This window comes from Elgaria multicarinata, chromosome 2 (genome assembly GCF_023053635.1).
Source record: "Elgaria multicarinata webbii isolate HBS135686 ecotype San Diego chromosome 2, rElgMul1.1.pri, whole genome shotgun sequence".
NCBI lineage: Eukaryota > Metazoa > Chordata > Lepidosauria > Squamata > Anguidae > Elgaria > Elgaria multicarinata.
The window spans coordinates 169,533,816-169,552,299 of NC_086172.1; the positions used below are offsets into that span (position 1 = coordinate 169,533,816).

Consider the following 18,484-nt stretch of genomic DNA (forward strand, 5'->3'; position numbering starts at 1 on the left):
TCCTCCACTACCACCCCTTGAAACCAGGTCAGCTCTGCTATTGATTTTCTGTCCAAGGGCATGTTTTCACAGCCCCTACCAGGTCAAAAACTACACATTTTGTACACAAAATTTGCCCTCTAGTTGGCTCAAGGTACACAGTTTTTCTTTAGTTCAGGATAATTTTGCGGCTCTGTAATTCTGTGGTTTTGTGTATACAAGTGGGATGTCGCAGTGATGCCACTGATTTTCTTAATTAGTCGGCTCATTGTTTGAAACTCCTCTCTGTTCATAACGGTCGTCTTTGTAGTGAGCCTGGAGTAATGTATTATGATTGAAGAAATAGTGGGAATGAAGATAGAACAAACACCAAAAGTTGCATTACTGTCACTATTTGAAGATTTAAAATGTGGAAAAGAAATTAAAGAATTGATATCGAGTTTGCTGACTGCAGCACGATTGATGGTAGCTAGGAACTGGAAGATTCAAGGGGAATATTTTATTGAAGAATGGTACAAAGAAGTATGGGATATAGCTATTAATGATAAATTGACTTGTAATATTAAGTGGAGAAAAGGTATAACTAAAATAAACGAGTTTGAAGGAATTTGGAAACAGTTCCTAATATTTGTGTTTTCCAAGGGAAGTGGGAAACCGCCAGCAGAAGAAAGTATGAGATTTTGGAATCAGGAATAGATCCCGAGGTGGGGGGTGCACTTATATGTAAAGAATGATTATGTTATGATATGATATTTTATAGTTAATATCTATTCAATATATATGTAGTCAATATTTTCAACATATATGTAGTATGTTGTTGTTTTTTATTGTAATGATGTATGTTTAATTAATGTGGAAAAGCAATAAAAAAATGGAGTAATGTATTATGAATTTGCTATGCAGTTCCGAATTGATTGTGAGCTTTGGAACATGTACAGTAATATGTAGATTCTGCACACACACACTGCCAAAATTTTCAGTCCTGCTACCAAGTCCACCCACCCCAAACATGAAGCAGTCTCATTAGCTGCTTGCTTGCTTGCTTATTTATTTATTTATTTATTTATTGCATTTCTATACTGCCCAATAGCCGAAGCTCTCTGGGCGGTTCACAAAAAAAAAAAACACCCTTTTTTTTCCCCTAAAGGGGGCCTGCTGATACCTCCCTTTCATGCAAGAATTGTGCCCGTCCAGCTTCTCTTCTTATTGTTGTTTGTATATTTATTATTTATATATTTATTGCATTTATATACTGCCCAATAGCTGAAGCTCTCTTATTGTTGTTGCTGCAGACCAGGTCTGGCTCCAAGGAGGAGGACTCTACGGGTGCATCTTAATACCTTAATAGCTTCAGCTATTGGGCGGTATAAAAATGCAATAAATAAATAAATAAAAATAATACCTGTAATCGGCGAGTTAAACATGGCATAACGCCATCACCCAAGCAGGCTGTGAGAAACCACCCATCTGAAAGGGGCCACATAGTGACGCATGATGCAATGCCATACTACGTGATTCCAAACTGCAGCTCCCAAGATACACCTTGTTATTACGCTGGTGCAAAATCTCATATACATGGAACAAGATTTTGTATTAAAGGAGAACTTTCGTCCAAATTTGTTCCTTTCCAAGTAAATAATGAATTCACTAGTAGTAAGTTCACCCACCACTAGTGTGGAATGCTATTGTTCAGGATGCTGGCCAGCTAGTTGTACCTCTTTCCAGAATACTCCATTCCTTTATCCCCCCACCCCACCCGGCCGTTTTTCTGTCCTCCACAACTGCAATCTATGTCCATGGAGCGTGCTCCGTCCATAATGAGCTGTTCAAGTGGAGTGATTGTCCCCCTTAGATTATTTTTTTCTAAAGGGGGGCTGCTGATACATCCCTTTCATGCAAGGATTGTGCCCGTCCAGCTACGTAAGGAACCACGTTTAGAGAATGAGTTCATGAGCCAGTGTGGTGTAGTGGTTAGAGTGTTGGACTGGGATTTGGGAGATCTGGGTTCTAGTTCCCACTCAGCCATGAAGTTCACTCACGACTTTGGGCCAATCACTGACCATCAGCCTAACCTACCTTACAGGGTTATTGTGAGGATAAAAGGCAGTAGTATAAATGTAATAATAAAAAATATTAGTATATACCCATCATCTTGAAATGTTGGTTTCCATGTGTGTACAATTCCCATCACCCCCAATTAGCATGGCCATTGAAGATTATAAGCATTATAGTCAAAACGCATCTGGGGCATCAATTTCGGGAAGGTGGTATATAGCATAGAATCGCACTCAGAATTGGTTTCTGGTTCAAAGATTTAGATCCAGTGTGGATAAATGTCTAAATTACACAATTTTAACTTCAAATATAATATATGTCTTGTACTTTTTCTCACTTTGTACATTGCCTAGCTACATAAGAGACGCTTTCCCAAATAATATGTCACAGTATCATTATAATTTGCTTTATAATGAAACCTGAATTTTGGTTAAACATGGCCTATGATCAAGCAAACTGAGAGCAAAGATTACTATTTGGTGTTAAAACTGAACTCTGGAGAAGTTATCTGACCATCACTTTGAAATCAAGCAATTATGGTTAATTATAGTATATATTTCATTTATTACTTGGGGCTTGATGCTCAATGGAAAAATACATGCAGACAATTTTGCTTCCTGTTGAAGGCACTTCTCTAGAAGTTCTGGACATTTTCTGTATTTATTTATATTTTAAAAGCAGTTTTGGGATTAGTCATGATTGCTGTTTAGAGGGAAATATTTCCCACCTGCTTTTGGACTCTGAAACTTTAAGGGGATTTTAGAGAAAGGAGATGCAGGAACGGGCCTATATTCTAGACTGGCCATTATCAATACGATAGTACGGTTTTCGATTACATAACTACAAAACAAAAGCTAATTATAGCGTATTAAAGCTTTCATTTGTGTTTCTAATTGCCTGAGGTTGATCTTACCACCGCAGTCCAGGCCCTGGTTCTTTCCAGACTGAACTATTGCAACCCGTTGTGTACAGGGCTTCCCTTGAAGCAAACCCAACGCCTACAGGCTGTACAAAATGGAGCAGCCAGGTTGGTCAAGGGGTCCCAAAGTGGTCTTCTATCACTTTGGTGCTTCAAGAGCTCTATTGGCTGCCGGTGGCTGCTAGGGTGCGCTACAAGGTCTTGTTCACCATGTATAAAGCCCTGCATTGCTTGGGTCCTGGATACCTGAGCACTCGCCTTTCTCCTGTGTCTCACCATTGGCAGACTCGCTCTCAGGAGCAGGGTGCCCTGATGGTCCCCCACTACAAATTGGAATGTGCGGGGGCCAGGGCTTTTTCAGTGGCTGGCCCCCGGTTATGGAATAAAGTGCCACTGGAGATTAGACAGGCTCCCACTCTCAATTGCTTCGAACGCCTTTGGAAGGTGTTTTTATTTTCACAAGAGTTTGGGGAGGGGGTGGTTTAAATTAGGTTGAGGGCTTTTAATGGTTTGAGGGTGAGGGTTTTAATGGAATTGTTTTATATGTTATTGTAAAGCGCCTTGATGCCAGAAATGGTGAGGCAGCGCGATAAAAATGCTTAAAATAAATAAATAATAAATAAATAAATAATTGCCAGATGAAGAGAGCAATCCTATGGTCCCAAGGACCATAGGATTCTTCAGCATCTCCAGTAGATACTGGTATGACCTCAGGAGGAAGAGGGGCTCCAGTATTTGATCCCTCTCCCTTCCCTTTATAGAGACTGCGGAAAGAACCTGACGCCTGCGTTCCGAGGTCACAAAAGCGGCCTCGGAGAGGTCTCAAAGGATGTGTGCTAGTGGGCGGAGACAGGAGAGGAGAAGGCCAGGATACGAGGAATCCTATGGCTTCCCCAGCCGTAGTCCCACCAGCACACCTTCTCTAGATGTGCTCAGAGGCCTATCTAGAGCAAAGAGCAAAGCATGGGGGATGAAGAGGTGAATATTGCAACAGCTTGGCAGGGCACTGTATACAAGGAAGCCTCTGGACTTGAAGGCTTCCTCCTCATGAAGGTGCAAGCCGTAGGATGATGCCCCAAGTCAATTGTAATCCATGAAAGCTTATGCTATAATGGATCTGTTATCTTTAAGGCAGCTTCTCCAACCTGGTGCCTTCCAGATGTATTGGATGTAAATGCCCAGCATCCCCCCGTAGTCTGACACATCTGGAGGGCACCAGGTTGTGGAAGGCTGCCCTAAAGTGCCACAAGACGCTTGTTTTTGTTGGTGATTTTGCACTCACAAAACCTGTGTGCGGAGGGAGGCCCCCTAGTGGCTTGCATTGTGCCATTGCACAGCAAGATTCCTGTCAGCGTGGGCCAAGTCACTTGGTGCCAGGGTTGAAAGACTCATTTCTCCACTACCGCCGCAGTGTCCCTAAATACAGCACTGCCCCCCCCACCGCCCCAGAAGGGAGTAGCAACTATCCACTTATATGGGGTACTCACTTAAATAGCACATTCAGGCTTCACCATGCAGGCGTATGGCTATACTTACTCCCCTCCTCTTGTTTACCTCACCCCCTTGAGTTATTGAGCCTAATCCTATCTTCTTCCTGTCACCCTGAGTACTGTCTGTTGATCACCCTAGAGTGTGATGGAATACCAGGTACTGGCTTTCTTATAATTAGCTTGCTGTTGTATTTCCAGTAACCAATATAAAGAGATCGTGCTCTTTCAGAATGTTTATATGGCCAGATCTACACCAAGCAGGATATTGCACCATGAAAGTGGCATGAAAGCGGTTTATTTATTTATTTATTACACTTATATACCTCCCCCATAGCCAGGGGTCTCTGGGCGGTTTACAGAAATTCTAAAAAATTAAGATAAAAATGAGTATACAAAATTAAAAATTCTAAAACACAGAACATACACACATAAAGCATTAAAAGCTGTTAAAAACTAAACATGTGGGTAGTTAAGATGTGCCGCTATATGCCTGGGCAAAAAGGAAAGTCTTAACCTGGCGCCGGAAAGATAGCAGCGTTGGCGCCAGGCGAGCCTTGTCAGAGAGATCATTCCATAGTTTGGGGGCCACCACCGAAAAGGCCCTGTCCCTTGTTGCCACACTCCGAGCCTCTCTCGGAGTAGGCACCCGGAGGAGGACCTTAGATGTTGAACGTAGTGACCGGGTATATTCACGTCGGGAGAGGCGTTCCGTCAGGTATTGTGGTCCCAAGCAGGAGGCAGGAGCCACACTACTGCTTTATAGCGGTATTGAAGTGCACTGACAACTGTTGGGGCCCATGGACGCATACCACATACCGCTTTCATAGTGCTCTATCCTGCCTGGTGTGGCTCCTGCCTCTTACATACCGCTTTCATACTGCTTTCATAATGCTATAACTTGCTTGGTGTAGATCCGGCCTATCTTGTATCTTTATGTTGTCCTTCCTCCAAGGAGTTCAGAGTAATGTCTGGCTGTACTCCAGCTCCCATTTTATCCTGTCAACCTTGTGAGGTAAATTAGTCTGAGAGCAAGTGACTAACCCAAGGTGATCTACTTAGTCTCATGGATTAACAGGTATTGAACCCGGGCCTCTCTGGTCCTACTCTGACAGTATCCACCACCTTCTCTTGTGGATTTTGCCATGGGGAGCCACTCAAGTGTGGGTAGAAGGGTCCTTGGTGTTTGTACTGAGAATTTTGGCTGCGGTTAAAACCTTCCACACTTACCGGTCATTTTTTATTTTTGTTTCTCTTCTCAGGAGAGTACATTAAAACATGGAGGCCAAGATATTTTCTGTTGAAGAATGATGGAACATTCATCGGTTACAAAGAGCGGCCTCAAGATGTGGACCAGAGAGAATCCCCCTTAAATAACTTTTCAGTGGCTCGTAAGTATTTTCTCAACTAGCCTTCCTTGACTTAGTGCCTTTTGAAGCATGACTTGGCTAATTTCATGATGGGGAATTGTTTTTGACACAGATTTGATGACGCCACTGTGATATTTTATTTATTTAATTGTACTTATATCCCACTTTTCAAACCAGTATTTGAGCTGCTTTGTGAGGCGCTAAATAAATAAATAAATAAATAAAATGGCAGACAGGACCGGCCTTTAAAAAGACAAGATATGCAAGGGACAGGGAATTGAGAGAAAAGCTAGAGGAGGAAGGGGATCCGTTTGACAATTCCAGAGCAAAGAACTGGATTGCAAACAGACATTTATTTATATCCAGGAGGGCGGATTTTCATTTGCTGGCGGTCTGGCTTATTTATAATTTATTTATAAAGGCAAAACCATAAATTCAAAAGCAATGTAAAGCCTTGCGTAGATAGAGGTGCTGCAAATAACCCACCAACCCTCAATCCTCTAACCCATAAGTTGGGGGCAGAGTGTGCTTCTTTTCACATCTGCTGTCCAAGGGCGACCGACCGGCTCTTGGAACTGAATGTTATTTCTGGCAGGGAGGGGGGAAGTAAGCTCACTGCAGCTGCTCTTTCTCCGGCCAGTGGATGAGGTCAGTCTGCCCTTCTCCTTGGCGTGCTGCGTTTTCTTGCATTCATCAGTGTATGTTTGGTAAAAGTACAACAAAAACTCACCTTGGATGAGAGTATTGGTGTTTCTCAGCTGTCTGTGTTTTTCCACGTGTTCTTTTCAGGTATAAAGGAATTGGCTTACATAATGTAGCCTTCACGGGAAAATGAGTCATTATGACAGCTTTTCTCTATTAAAAACTCCCTTAAAAGTTTCTAATACTAAATTCTGGAAAATAATATTAATATTTGGCGGGTAGAATCAAATATTAATTCAGATTGTATGTAGCATCCACAATGACCAACCAACCCCCCACCTTAAATAAACACTCATGTGTTGACTTTGGAAATTAAAGCAATTAATGTAAAATACTATAAAGCAGAACCTAAAACATGTCTAACAGCACAGTCCTATACATGTCTACTCCGATGTAAGTCCTATTGAATACAGTAATGATGGCAAATCATGAGTTAATTAATTTGCTGCAATGTGCGGTTGCGTCATTATGTAGCTTTTTTGAATTTTCAGCCCCCTGATCGGGCCAATTGGGGGTTGCTATGTGATGCCCAAACCTGGACACTGTAGGTTAATCATGGGTTAAGCAACCCACAGTTAACTTCACCGCTAATTATAGGTTAACTGTGGGTTGTTTAACCCAAGACTAACCTATAGTGTCCGGGTTCAGTTGTCACATGGCTTCCCCTGGTCGGGGGTTGAAAATTCAAAAGGTGCTGGGACAAATTGTGGGTTAATTAATCCATGATTTGCTGCTGTTATGTGCGAAAAAGGTCAACAGGTTACTGCGACCTTAAAAGAAAATGGGAGTAGCAAAGCTAGAATCTATTTGCTGAAATATGGTTAATGTTTCATATCTCTTATTAAAGTCACCTACATCACAGCACTGGGAGTTGCAGTCCAACACATCTGGAGGGCACCAGGTTGGGGAACACTGCACCATTTGTTTACCCTTCTGAAAGCCGACTTTACTAGGGTTCCAGCTGACTTCCCCGCCTCCCTCAATCTCCTTGAAAACCCTCTAGTGACAATTGAAGATCTTAGCATTTGACACCTCCATCAGTGTGAAATCTGACTCTCTTCTTCCTTTAAGTGCTTGGAGGAGAGTAAATGTTTTGACATTCTAGAAAGTCACTAGAATAATGCTGGGTGTCTCAACCACACAACGACAATTTGCATCTGAATGCCTGGATGTCTCTTCATCTCCGAAACACTTGCACTGCCCTACTTACTTTTGAAAGACCAAACCAATAGGAGCATTGCTCGGCCTGGACCCATGGGACCCTGGGCCCAAATCTTATTTCTCACGGCCCCAAATTTATTCCCCAGAGTGCCAATGAAACTATTCCCCCGCCCTCGGCTTAATTGCCATGTAGAGGGGGCAGTTTTCAAGGCAGAGTGCGTCTGGGGAGGGCATTGCAGCTTCCCCTTTGCATGGCAGTTAAGCTGAGAAAAAAATAATATTTCCATTGTTGCTTATGGGAGATTCCCCCCTAAATTTAGCTGTTGTGCTACTAGGTGGGATTTCCAAGGGGACCATAGTTGGAGAGGGGAGGGTTAGCCTCCTTTCCCTGTGCACTGTGCCCCCCCAAATCCCCCCTCCATATGGCAGCTAAGCTTAAGAAATAAAAAACTTTCCATTGATACTGATGGAAACATTGGGCCCTAAATCTTTTAAATGTCCAGCAGCACCTCTGCCAACCGGCATGAAGGAATCAAGCATTTCTTTAGAGGAGTTTGACATTTGCACTGATGTTATTTCCCACCTCGATCCAAAGGGAGAGGCGAGTAAGAAATAAAATTATTATTATTATTATTATTATTATTATTATTATTATTATTATCTCTTCAACACTTGCACTTCTAATGGGGGAATCGTGTGTTGGGGTAGCGATAACAAATCGGAACAACGATAGTTTTTACCACTTTGTACACTGAAAAGGAGAGTTGGGCCAGACTTGGCCAAAGAGTTCAAGCCCTTGCTAGGTATGAAGCTGAAGCTGAACATTTAGGGCAGAACCCCAATGGTGCCCTTGTGTGGGTGGCCATATCTGCCCGTCCCAGTGGATGTGACCCCTTGACTGCTGGCAGTCGTAATGCAGAACTTCTGTGGAAATCCCGGAAATGCCAATTTCTGGCGCAACCTGTCCCTTCCAGAAATGAGTGTGTTCAGCCGTTTGGGGGGGTGTATGAATGACTTTACCACATGGGTGGGAATGATCAGGTGCCTGTTTTCACCTTGTGCAACCGGACACATGGTTTGCATGTTTCTCATCCAGCCTGGGAGGTTGAATTGACGGAAGCCCTTCCTGCACTGCTGTAAAGGGGGACCTGTTTTCCCTCGGTTCTTCCAACTTAATGCCTGCGAGTTTCAGATACTTATTGGGGGTGAGGAATGTGGTGCAGGAAATGACTTTGGTAAAGCGTGGTGTGATTTCTCTCTCTCTCTTTAATGTACTGTACAAGTTTTTCAAATGAAGCTTTCTTCCTTCCTTGATGTGTTCTGTAATGATTGAGCAGGGTAATTAGACAGCATATTGTTCACTAAACAAAACATTTCTGTGTGACATACTTGAATTATAGTGGTTATTAACTGACAAATCTCTTATTATTCATCTTGCTGTGTGCTTTTAAAGATTGCTGGATCAGCAAGCTTAACAAATATCAATGGGGCAGTGCTGATTTAGAGGAAACTTGTCAATTTTAATTGGTCCCGTTCGTTTCCTTGTATCGAAAAACAATAATAGAAAGTCACACTTGAGGTCAGGATAATTTTAACTGTTCGCGCGTTCTCCTCTAATGTCACTCCCCCCTGCTCTTCTCTCTGCTTGTTTACGTCCCTCTAGTGCCGATCCTTGGTTGTACCACTTACCTTCCTTCCTAGGAAACAGCAGTTTCCTCCTTCCGTAATTCATCACAGCAAGCATCCAAGGCAAGAGATTGGTTTCATGTAGGGTTGTTGCTATATTCCTCCAAAACTGGAGTTTGGTGGTGGATTTGGGGCTTTGCTACCGTGAATCTGAGGGTAGAGTTGCTACAGGACTTTAAAGAGTAGGTCTAGCTCCTGAAATCTGCCCTCCGTAATAATTGAACTGAGTGGGCAAAAGCCTTGAAAGAGGCATAAACAGGAAATGTTGTTCACCAAATGATTGGTGGTTGGTGGAAAGGGGGGCTGGTCTTCTGGGGAGCCATGGAGAGCTAGATTGAGACCCAGATGATCCAGATGTGGCTCACACCCCAGAGGTTCAATACCCTTGCAGTAGACATAACAGACTAGATATCAATGGATTTTAAATCTTAGTTCCTCAGTTGGGCTAATCATGATGATAGAGTCAGTAATGTTGGACAAAATGTCGGGGAAAATAATAATTGCTCCCCCCCCCCCGCCACACACACACATACACAATGCACAGCTACTTGCAGAGGAATGTTTGGTGCCCATGGCTTCTTGACTTATGTAGGGTGACAGCTGAGCCCCAACAGCCCTGGGAGCTGTCTTCGCAGCGCTGAGTTGGTGCCGCTCCGCCACCAAACCCCGCGGTATCGCTGGTGCGGGGTGGCGGTGAATAATCCCCACTAGAGGAGGCAGCCCGGTCTTTCTGGTGGCCATTAGGCATTCTGTGCCTGCTCCCTCCCTCTCCCACAGCTTCTAGAGACCAATGGGAGGTTTCCTTCCACCCAGGAATGCCCCAGAGCAGCTCCCGAGAGCGGACCGATGGCAGAAGAGCTGCGTTGACCTCGACTTTTCTGCTGCGGATCTTCGTCTCTTTGCCCCGGGGTGGCTCCGAATCAGCAGCTGCGTCATATAACTGACGTAGCGCAGATTCGGAGCCATCCTGGGGCTTCCAGAGCATGTAGACACCACCACCCCGGCCAGAACCCAGTATAAACTGCAAGTGCACCTTGGAACTTGCTCCAGGATCTTCCGCAGCGCGTTCTGTGCCACAGAGGGGGTGTCTGAGGCTCGGGAGTTTGGAAATGACTGAGCTACGGCACCCATTTTGGCTGCTGTCTCTTAGTTTTTCTGTTGGGTGTTTTATTGGCTTTATATTTTGTTTCAATTGATGCTTTGTAAGCTACCTTGGGGGCTGAATGTGAGGTGTAAGTATTTGTGGGGGAACAAATAAATACAAATACGTGGTCAGTTCTTCCACATTTTTTTAAAGGATAACTGCAGCCATGGGGGGAAGCCGGTTTCAGGTTTGGCACTTTTCATCCTTTCCTGTACGTTGGTTTCCCAATTCAGCTCCTCACTTCATCAGAGCTGCGAGTGGCCTATGGGGGAAAAATACATACCTTTTGCCAGGACTGCAGAACTTCAGGCCTGGGGGACCAGATCCATCCCTCTGGGGGTGGGGGTAGGGAGAAGGCCACACCCTCTTCCTCTGGCCTATCCCATTTCCCCCAATCACCGGTCATTGGGTGGTTCTTGGCTTCTGTGCAGTTTTCCCTGCCCCCCCATTCTAACAGGTTGAAATCCTCTTCCTATGGTTTAGTTACTGGTAGTTAGAGCCTTAAGCTAAAACATGCTGTTATTTTTGGGCCTGCTCTTTTGGTTTGGGTCACACCCATCACTGGAATGTGGCCCCCGAGAGCTGCTCGGGCCAAAAGAGTTTCTGTACAGTGGAGGCTGACGACTCCGAGGTCAGTGGGGTGGTGCATCGGCTCCGGGTTTCAGTCACAACCAGTCAGAACTCTAAAGGCGCTCTCACAGCCCCTTGGACAGTTCCTTTAGAGTTCTCACGGGTTCTGACTAAAATCCAGAGCGGATTCACCACTCCACTGACATTGGAGCCACTAGCCTCCACTGGTTTTGTACCCCTCCCTTTGGGATTCCGTCACAAACCTCCTGATTGGCCCTAAATCAGGGTTGGACAAGACGTAGGCCAAAGCGTTTGGAAGGCCACAGTTCCCACTCCATCTTTCACCGTTGACAGCACGGAAAGTAATTTTTGGCCAAAATCTTTGAAGAAAATTGTCCACCCTTGGCCTAAACAGACAAATAAGAGCATAAGAACATCAGAAGAGCCCTGCTGGATCAGACCAAGAGTCCATCTAGTCCAGCACTCTGTTCACACAGTGGCCAAGGATGAACAAGCAGGACATGGTGCAACAGCACCCTCCCACCCATTTTCCCCAGCAACCGGTGCACACAGGCTTACTGCCTCGAATACTGGAGATAGCACACAGCCATCAGCACTTGTAGCCATTGATAGCCTTCGCCTCCAGGAATGTATCCAACCCGTTTTAAAGCCATTCCAATTGGTGCCCACCACTACATCTTGTGGTAGTGGGTTCCATAATTTAACTCTGCGCTGTGTGAAGGAAGTCCCTCCTTTTATTTGTCCTGGATCTCCCACCAATCAGCTTCTTGGGATGACCCCGGGTTTTAGCATTTTGAGAGAGGAAGAAAAAGAACGCAAGTTCTTTATATCTGAAAACTATGGAATAATAGACCCTGGTTTAATTTGCGAAGAGACGCCCACGACTGCAGACTTCAAATGACAACACCTCTCTTTGCTGCGATTCTTCCCGCATTCCACGCAGTGGTGGTTTTAACAAAATTAGGGAATTGTGTGGTTATCTTACTAAAACTTCTTTTCATTACTTGTTTAATGCACTCTTTAAATCTAATTGCATTCCTTTAGTTGGATGTGGTGTAACCTTGGCGTGCCGTGAATGAAAAACTAGATCCTCTTGTCATGAAATATATATATATAAAAGTACTCATTGAGAAGCTTCACAATTTCGGCAGCAAATGAGGCATAAAATATATGGCCCCAAATGCAGCGATTCCTAAGAGAGGATGAAAAGGGGGGTGGGGGTGGGGGGGTGGGCAGGAATCCAGCCAGTGGTAATAAATATTTAATCTTGCTCTAAGTGTGCAAATTAAACGCTTTTAGTTTTAAAAGTTAGCGTGCTTTAAATTTTAAAAGCAAGCCGCACTAATAACGCCACCCTTGACGATGCCAGAATGTAAGCATGGAAAACAGCCAAAATGTTAGTGATTGCAAGTTCAAGTGAGTTATTTTCTCTTGGTAGCGGATCATATCTGTGTCTTCATTAATACTCTGAGATTGCAAGCATACAGGACTGCTCTCCTGGATTAATTTAGCACTTGGTATTGGGGAGACATTTTTCTCCTTCCCTCAGAATACTAGAACCCAATGGGGTCATCCCATGAAGGTGAGTGATAAGAGTTTCAGGACAAATAAAAGCAGGTGCTTCTTTGCACAGCACCATAGTTAAACTGCGGTATTTGCTACCACAAGATGTGGTGCTGGCTGCCAATTTGAATGGCTTTAAAAGGGGGATTGGATAGATTCCTGGAGGAGAAGACTATCAGTGGCTACTAGTCCTGATAGCTATGTGCTACCTGTTTTGTTATGGCTTTATAAGCTGTTTAGTTATTGCAGAGACTGGGCTTCTGGCACATAACTTTTTGTGTTAAGCCTCTGTCTGGGCCCTTACAGAGACTAGCAGAGATTACAGCGGTTCTCAGCCAAGTCAGCAAAGATGTGAATTAAGACAGAGATTTGTATAGGTTAAAATAAACCTTTTTACTGGCAAATAAATATATAATTTAGTTATGGCAATACAGATACAAATACTTACAAACGGTCAGTCAATACAGCTCACATGAGGGACATGGAAGTTAGAGAGTAGTTAAGGAAGTTAAGCTTGCACATGAAAATACATTTACTTTTATAGACAACCTGTACAATGATGCAACTCCTTGCAACCCTTAATTGAAGACAATCAGTTAGACAATTATTAAATTATGACACTCAATGTCCAGGTGTAGAGTTGACCTTTAAGTTTCTGCTGAGTCTTCTGTTCCTCCAGATCCTCAGCAATTAACAAATCAATGGAAAACATAACCAGGATCCATTCCAGGATCCAACACTACCTCCAGTAGCCGAGGCAGTAAGCCTATGCACACCAGTTGCTGGGGAACATGGGAGGGAGGGTGCTGTTGCACTCATATTCTGCTTGTGGGTCACCCGTGAACAGCTGGTTGGCCACAGTGTGAACAGAATGCTGGACTAGGTGGATCCTTGGTCTGATCCAGCATAGCTCTTCTTATGTTCTTATATTACTAAAATAAAATAAAGAAACCCTTAGGGGAAAAAACACCTTACATTTATATTATTACACATTATAGTGAAGAAGATGGGGAGCCTGGCATGGGGTCTAACTGGCTTTCATTATGCCTACTTTTCAGCCCTTTGTGATCACTGTACTCAGTACAGGAGCCCAATTAGTGTCATTGAGGTTAGCTTCGTGGATTCAGCACATCTTGCCTATGTAGCAGTATGGTTCAGTGCTGCCTGTGACCTTTAGTCCCTAGTTGTGGCAAGCCATTACATAGCACATATTTGGGATGTGGAAGCCACTGACTTCCCTTGCCTGCCTGTCAACCGCAAAGGCAGTGCCTATGTTGGTGCAAGCCATTGCAAAGTGCACTTACATTGGTGCAAACAACTCTGTTCATATTTCCACTTATTTTTCTCCTTTCGGATCTGAGTATTGTAAATCTTTGGAGCAGGGAGAAATATGTGCATGTATTTTCAGTTTACCTGTGGGTCTTGTACTGCAGTGAACCTGCACTAGCCCTTCCCCAATCTGGTGCCCTCCAGTTATGTGAGACTGCAACTCCTATAATTCCTAGCCAACATGGCCAATGTATCCCATGCTGAATGAGAATTATGGGATTTGCAGTCCCAACTCACCAGGGAAAGCTTGGTCTTCACTAGCTGTTGCCACTTAAGCTACTGCTATGTGCTTCTGTTAAAATGTGTGCTGCTCCAACACGTAGCAGAGCACGCTGTTTGACTACCTTAAACTGCCGTATGTAGAATCAGGCAGTTACTCCTTCAAACACAGCCTTGCCTACTTTCACAGCAGCTCTCCAAGATCTTGAGCTGTGTTCTTTTCCTAGCTCTGCTGCCCATGTTTCTTTTAACTGAAGATTTGGGGGATTGAACTTGGGACCTTCTTTATGCAAGCATTTGATCTACCTAGAGTTGTAAAATTTCCGAAAATTTTGAAGCCATGGGGGGAAAAAGTATTTCCCCATTTTTTTTCAGGGGAATTTTTTTTTCAGGTTGTTTTTTTTTACAAATTGAAAAAATGCAATATTAGCACTTTTTACAGATAGAAAGTCATTTTGTTACTTTAGGGACATAAAATGTAATTATGTACAAGTTGGTTTGGCATAAAATTATCACATATTCAAGCAATTATTCCAAATTAAATTTAGTTTTTTAAATTTTTACTTTTTTTGGGAATAGATGGAGCTCCTGAACTGTAAGGAACCTCTTTGGTTTTGCCAGTTTATGAGGAGCAGGCAAAAAACAACTAACCCCCCCCCCCCAGGAAGAAACCATCACCAATAGTAACAAAGAAGATTATTTATGTCTCTGCTAGCCCTCCACAGTGTCAAGCAGTCATAAAACACCCATTCCCATAAAAAGAACTGAGAAAAAAGGTTGACCAAGATCCAATGAATGTGCATGAAATTTAATCAGACTCATTTTCTGAGCTGTAGCTATCACTATCAGTTTCAGTCTCTGCTTCAATGGCAGTGCCCCCTAGAGGCAGAAATGCATCTTGCTCTTGCATGTGAGAGTTGTAGTCTTAGTTTGCAACCTAGGACTTGCTTGTCCTCAGTGCACAGAAATTGTAATAAACTGATACTGTACATAGTTTTTAGAAATCATTTGGTGAAGTAAATAAATGAACACCTTGTCTTAAACATTTTATTCATCATGCTAAAATAAAACATTCCATAATCCATTTTTTCATTTTTTTCCAATTTTTCAGGGGGGAAAAACAGAAAAGGCTTTGGGGACAAAATGGGGGGAAATGTTTTTTTGCTGAATTTTTCCAATTTTTTCCTGGGCCTTCACATCTCTAGCTCTACCCTGAACTGTGACCCCTTCCTACACTCAATTGCTGGTTTTGCATGTGTGTTTTATACTGCTGAACTTTAAAGGCATACGCTGTCCATGAACTGGGGGAAATTGCACCTATTTCCTTGCCAAGTTTCCTAGAGATTAGCGACCCCCCCTCCCCCTACTTTGGATAGAAATGCCATCTAAAAGTGTGACACTACCTGTGTCAGATGATGCAAGGGTTTTCTGATCTCGAAATATTTTGCTAGCATTGCCCTGTGGCCCGTTGTTATGAGGCTAACGTTCCTCTCTAGTATTGAGAGGTGGAAGTGAATTTCTTTGAAGCCTATAATGTTAATCTTTCCTACCAAGAATAAAAAGAGGTCCCTATTATAAACGACTTCCTTTCCTCTATCCTCCAATTAACTTCAGGGTCATCTTAAACCCAGTCTCTTGATAACCATACATAAATCAAGGCTCTGTGTGTGTGTGTGTGTGTGTGTGTGTGTGTGTGTGTGTGCACCGTGATTCTGAGTGAACCCAGGAAAATACACCATATGGTATTGGGTGTAGACATTGGGTTTCTAGGAATATCAGGTTTCTGTGTGTCTATGTGCGTTTTATGCTTAAAGGATACACTTGAAAACATCTGGCCGATGCCTGCTGAAGTCTCAGAAGCCAGAGGTGTGGTTGAAAAATATGCCCAGTTGCGGGTGGGGAGATGCAGTTTATCTGCCTCTTTACTAGCAGAGCCAGAATAAATCATGCAAGAAGTAAACATTAAAAAGTGCAAATGGAAGAATTCAGTTTTTCCTGGTGCAGGATTTGAGGCTGTGCGAAAGCCAGATAGTATTTGTTGGAGGGGGGTTAGTTTAAGCATGGAGTCAAGCAAGACATCCGGTAGCCATTGGGTCTTTTTGTTTTCCTTAAACTTACTACATTTCTATCCTATGAATAATGAAATAAGTGTGACATATATTACGCCTCTCACTGGCCCCTCATTGTTCTGATCTTTGGTACTTTCAGCCTTCCACAGTTACCAAAGTTCCAGCCACTTAGCAATGCAGAAGGAATTTGTTTCAGTTCATTAAACATCAGAATCTACCCAGTTTGCAGTCCCAAACTCAAGTGCATTTTTGGGGTGACAAAGATCTCATATTTGCAGCCACATTAAAAAAAAAAAGCTAGGAAAGTGTGCATTGGGGAAATGTGCATTCATGCTTTAGTAGGTTTTTTTTTTAAAAAAATAGTCATTTACTATTACATTTCTATCCCACTTTTTTCCCCTCTTGCAAGGAACCCACGATGGCTGTCATGATCTTTCTCCTCTCCATTTTATCCTCATCAAAGCCCTGTGAGGTAGATTAGGCTGAAAGTCAGTGAGTGGTCCAAAGTCACCCAGAGAGCTTCATAGTCGAGTGGGGATTAGAACATGGGTCTCCCAGTCCAACACTCTAACCACTATATCGTAATGTAGGAGGAGTAGGCATTTTGGTGCACAGTTTTTTAAAAAAATGTGCACCCAGACATGCACTTTCCCCGTTTGAACAACAACAAAAACTTGGATTTGGGAATGGGAACTCAGTGGAACTCGGAGAAACTCAAAGAGCTTCAGCCTCGCTGATTCTCCCATCCTACTTCTAGTAGTTTAAAATAAGAGATTCTTGCTGGGTTCACACAACACGCTAACCCACATTCAGTGGTTGTGTGTGGGTTGTTTTGAACTATGGGTTGTTTGTTGAACCATGGGTTAGCGTGTTGTCTGAACCCAGGACATTTTCTACATGGTGGCTTGATAACCATGCAGGGGGGCTTGATCACAATGAGCAACCCGACAACAAACCTTGGGTTCTCAAGGTGGCTTGTTTGAGAAAAAGAAACCACACTGCATGTTTAACAAGCCCCTCTACAGAAAATGTCTTGGATTTGGACAACACGCTAACCCACAGTCCAACAAACCACCCACGGTTCAACAATAACCCACACTCAACCACTGAGTGTGGGTTAACATGTTGTGTGAACTCAGCCTTTATCTACTTTTCTTCAGTAGCCTGGTCTGCTGTCTCTCTCCTGAAGAGCTCCTTACAGAGATTTCCATGCCTGATTAATCGCAACAGTTTGCTAGATACGAATAAAGACAAATGATTATTTAAACCTGCTTACGTACCATGACTTTCCTCCCTCGATCTGTGGTAGAGTGCCAGTTGATGAAGACAGAGAGACCTAAGCCAAACACATTCATCATTCGATGCCTCCAGTGGACCACAGTAATTGAAAGGACGTTTCATGTGGAGACTCCAGAGGAACGGTACGTTTCCTTCAGACTTAAATACGAAAGCAACTTGCAAAAGCAGATGTAAATGTTCAGCGTTATTAGTGTGCTGCGTCTTCTCAAAGCTTTTTCCCCCCTACTATTGCTTTGGTGCGGTGGGTTTTAGAGTCTCATTTCCCATGAAGTTCACTTTTTATCAAATTGAGTGGGAGTTCTTGCACAAGGAACTGATTGTTCTGTATCTGTGTCTGTATTTGGCGGTGGGCATTAAGCCTTATACCAGACTCCTCCAAATTGGTACCCTACTGTTGTCTAGGACTACAGCTCCCATTATTCCCAGCTGGTATGGCAGGGATGGTGGGGATTGTAGTCCAAAACACCAAGTTGGGGAAGACTGCCTTATATAATAGCCTTGAAAACATACGCTTGTACGACAGTGGAATCAGCTACCTAGGGAGGTTGTGGGCTCTCCCACACTAGAGGCATTCAAGAGGCAGCTGGACAACCATCTTTCAGGGATGCTTTAGGGTGGATTCCTGCATTGAGCAGGGGGTTGGACTCGATGGCCTTGTAGACCCCTTCCAACTCTGCTATTCTATGATTCTATGAAGCAGAATTAAAAATATCCGAAGAGTAAAGATAGTGATTCCTGCTGATATGCCAGTTATCACCATTTAAAGCTTTAACATATCCATTGCCCAAAGTAGCACCTTTGGGGAAAGTTTTCCTCCAGTATATTCCTCTTCATTTCAGAAGGTGAGGCCTCGACCTGCTGACTTCAATTCTCAAATATGAGATCGGTTGTTATTTAGAGTTGGGTTGGGT

The 18,484-nt window shown here is 43.4% G+C and overlaps 1 protein-coding gene across 1 annotated transcript in view; it reads left to right on the top strand.

The window, feature by feature from the left end:
* Positions 1–18,484, top strand: part of AKT1 (AKT serine/threonine kinase 1) — a 150,683-nt gene that overhangs the window by 82,576 nt on the left and 49,623 nt on the right. Inside the window, exons 3-4 of the mRNA XM_063118146.1 lie at positions 5,703–5,831; positions 17,584–17,695. Coding sequence (XP_062974216.1) covers positions 5,703–5,831; positions 17,584–17,695 — 241 coding nt within the window. The remainder of the gene's footprint in view (positions 1–5,702; positions 5,832–17,583; positions 17,696–18,484) is intronic.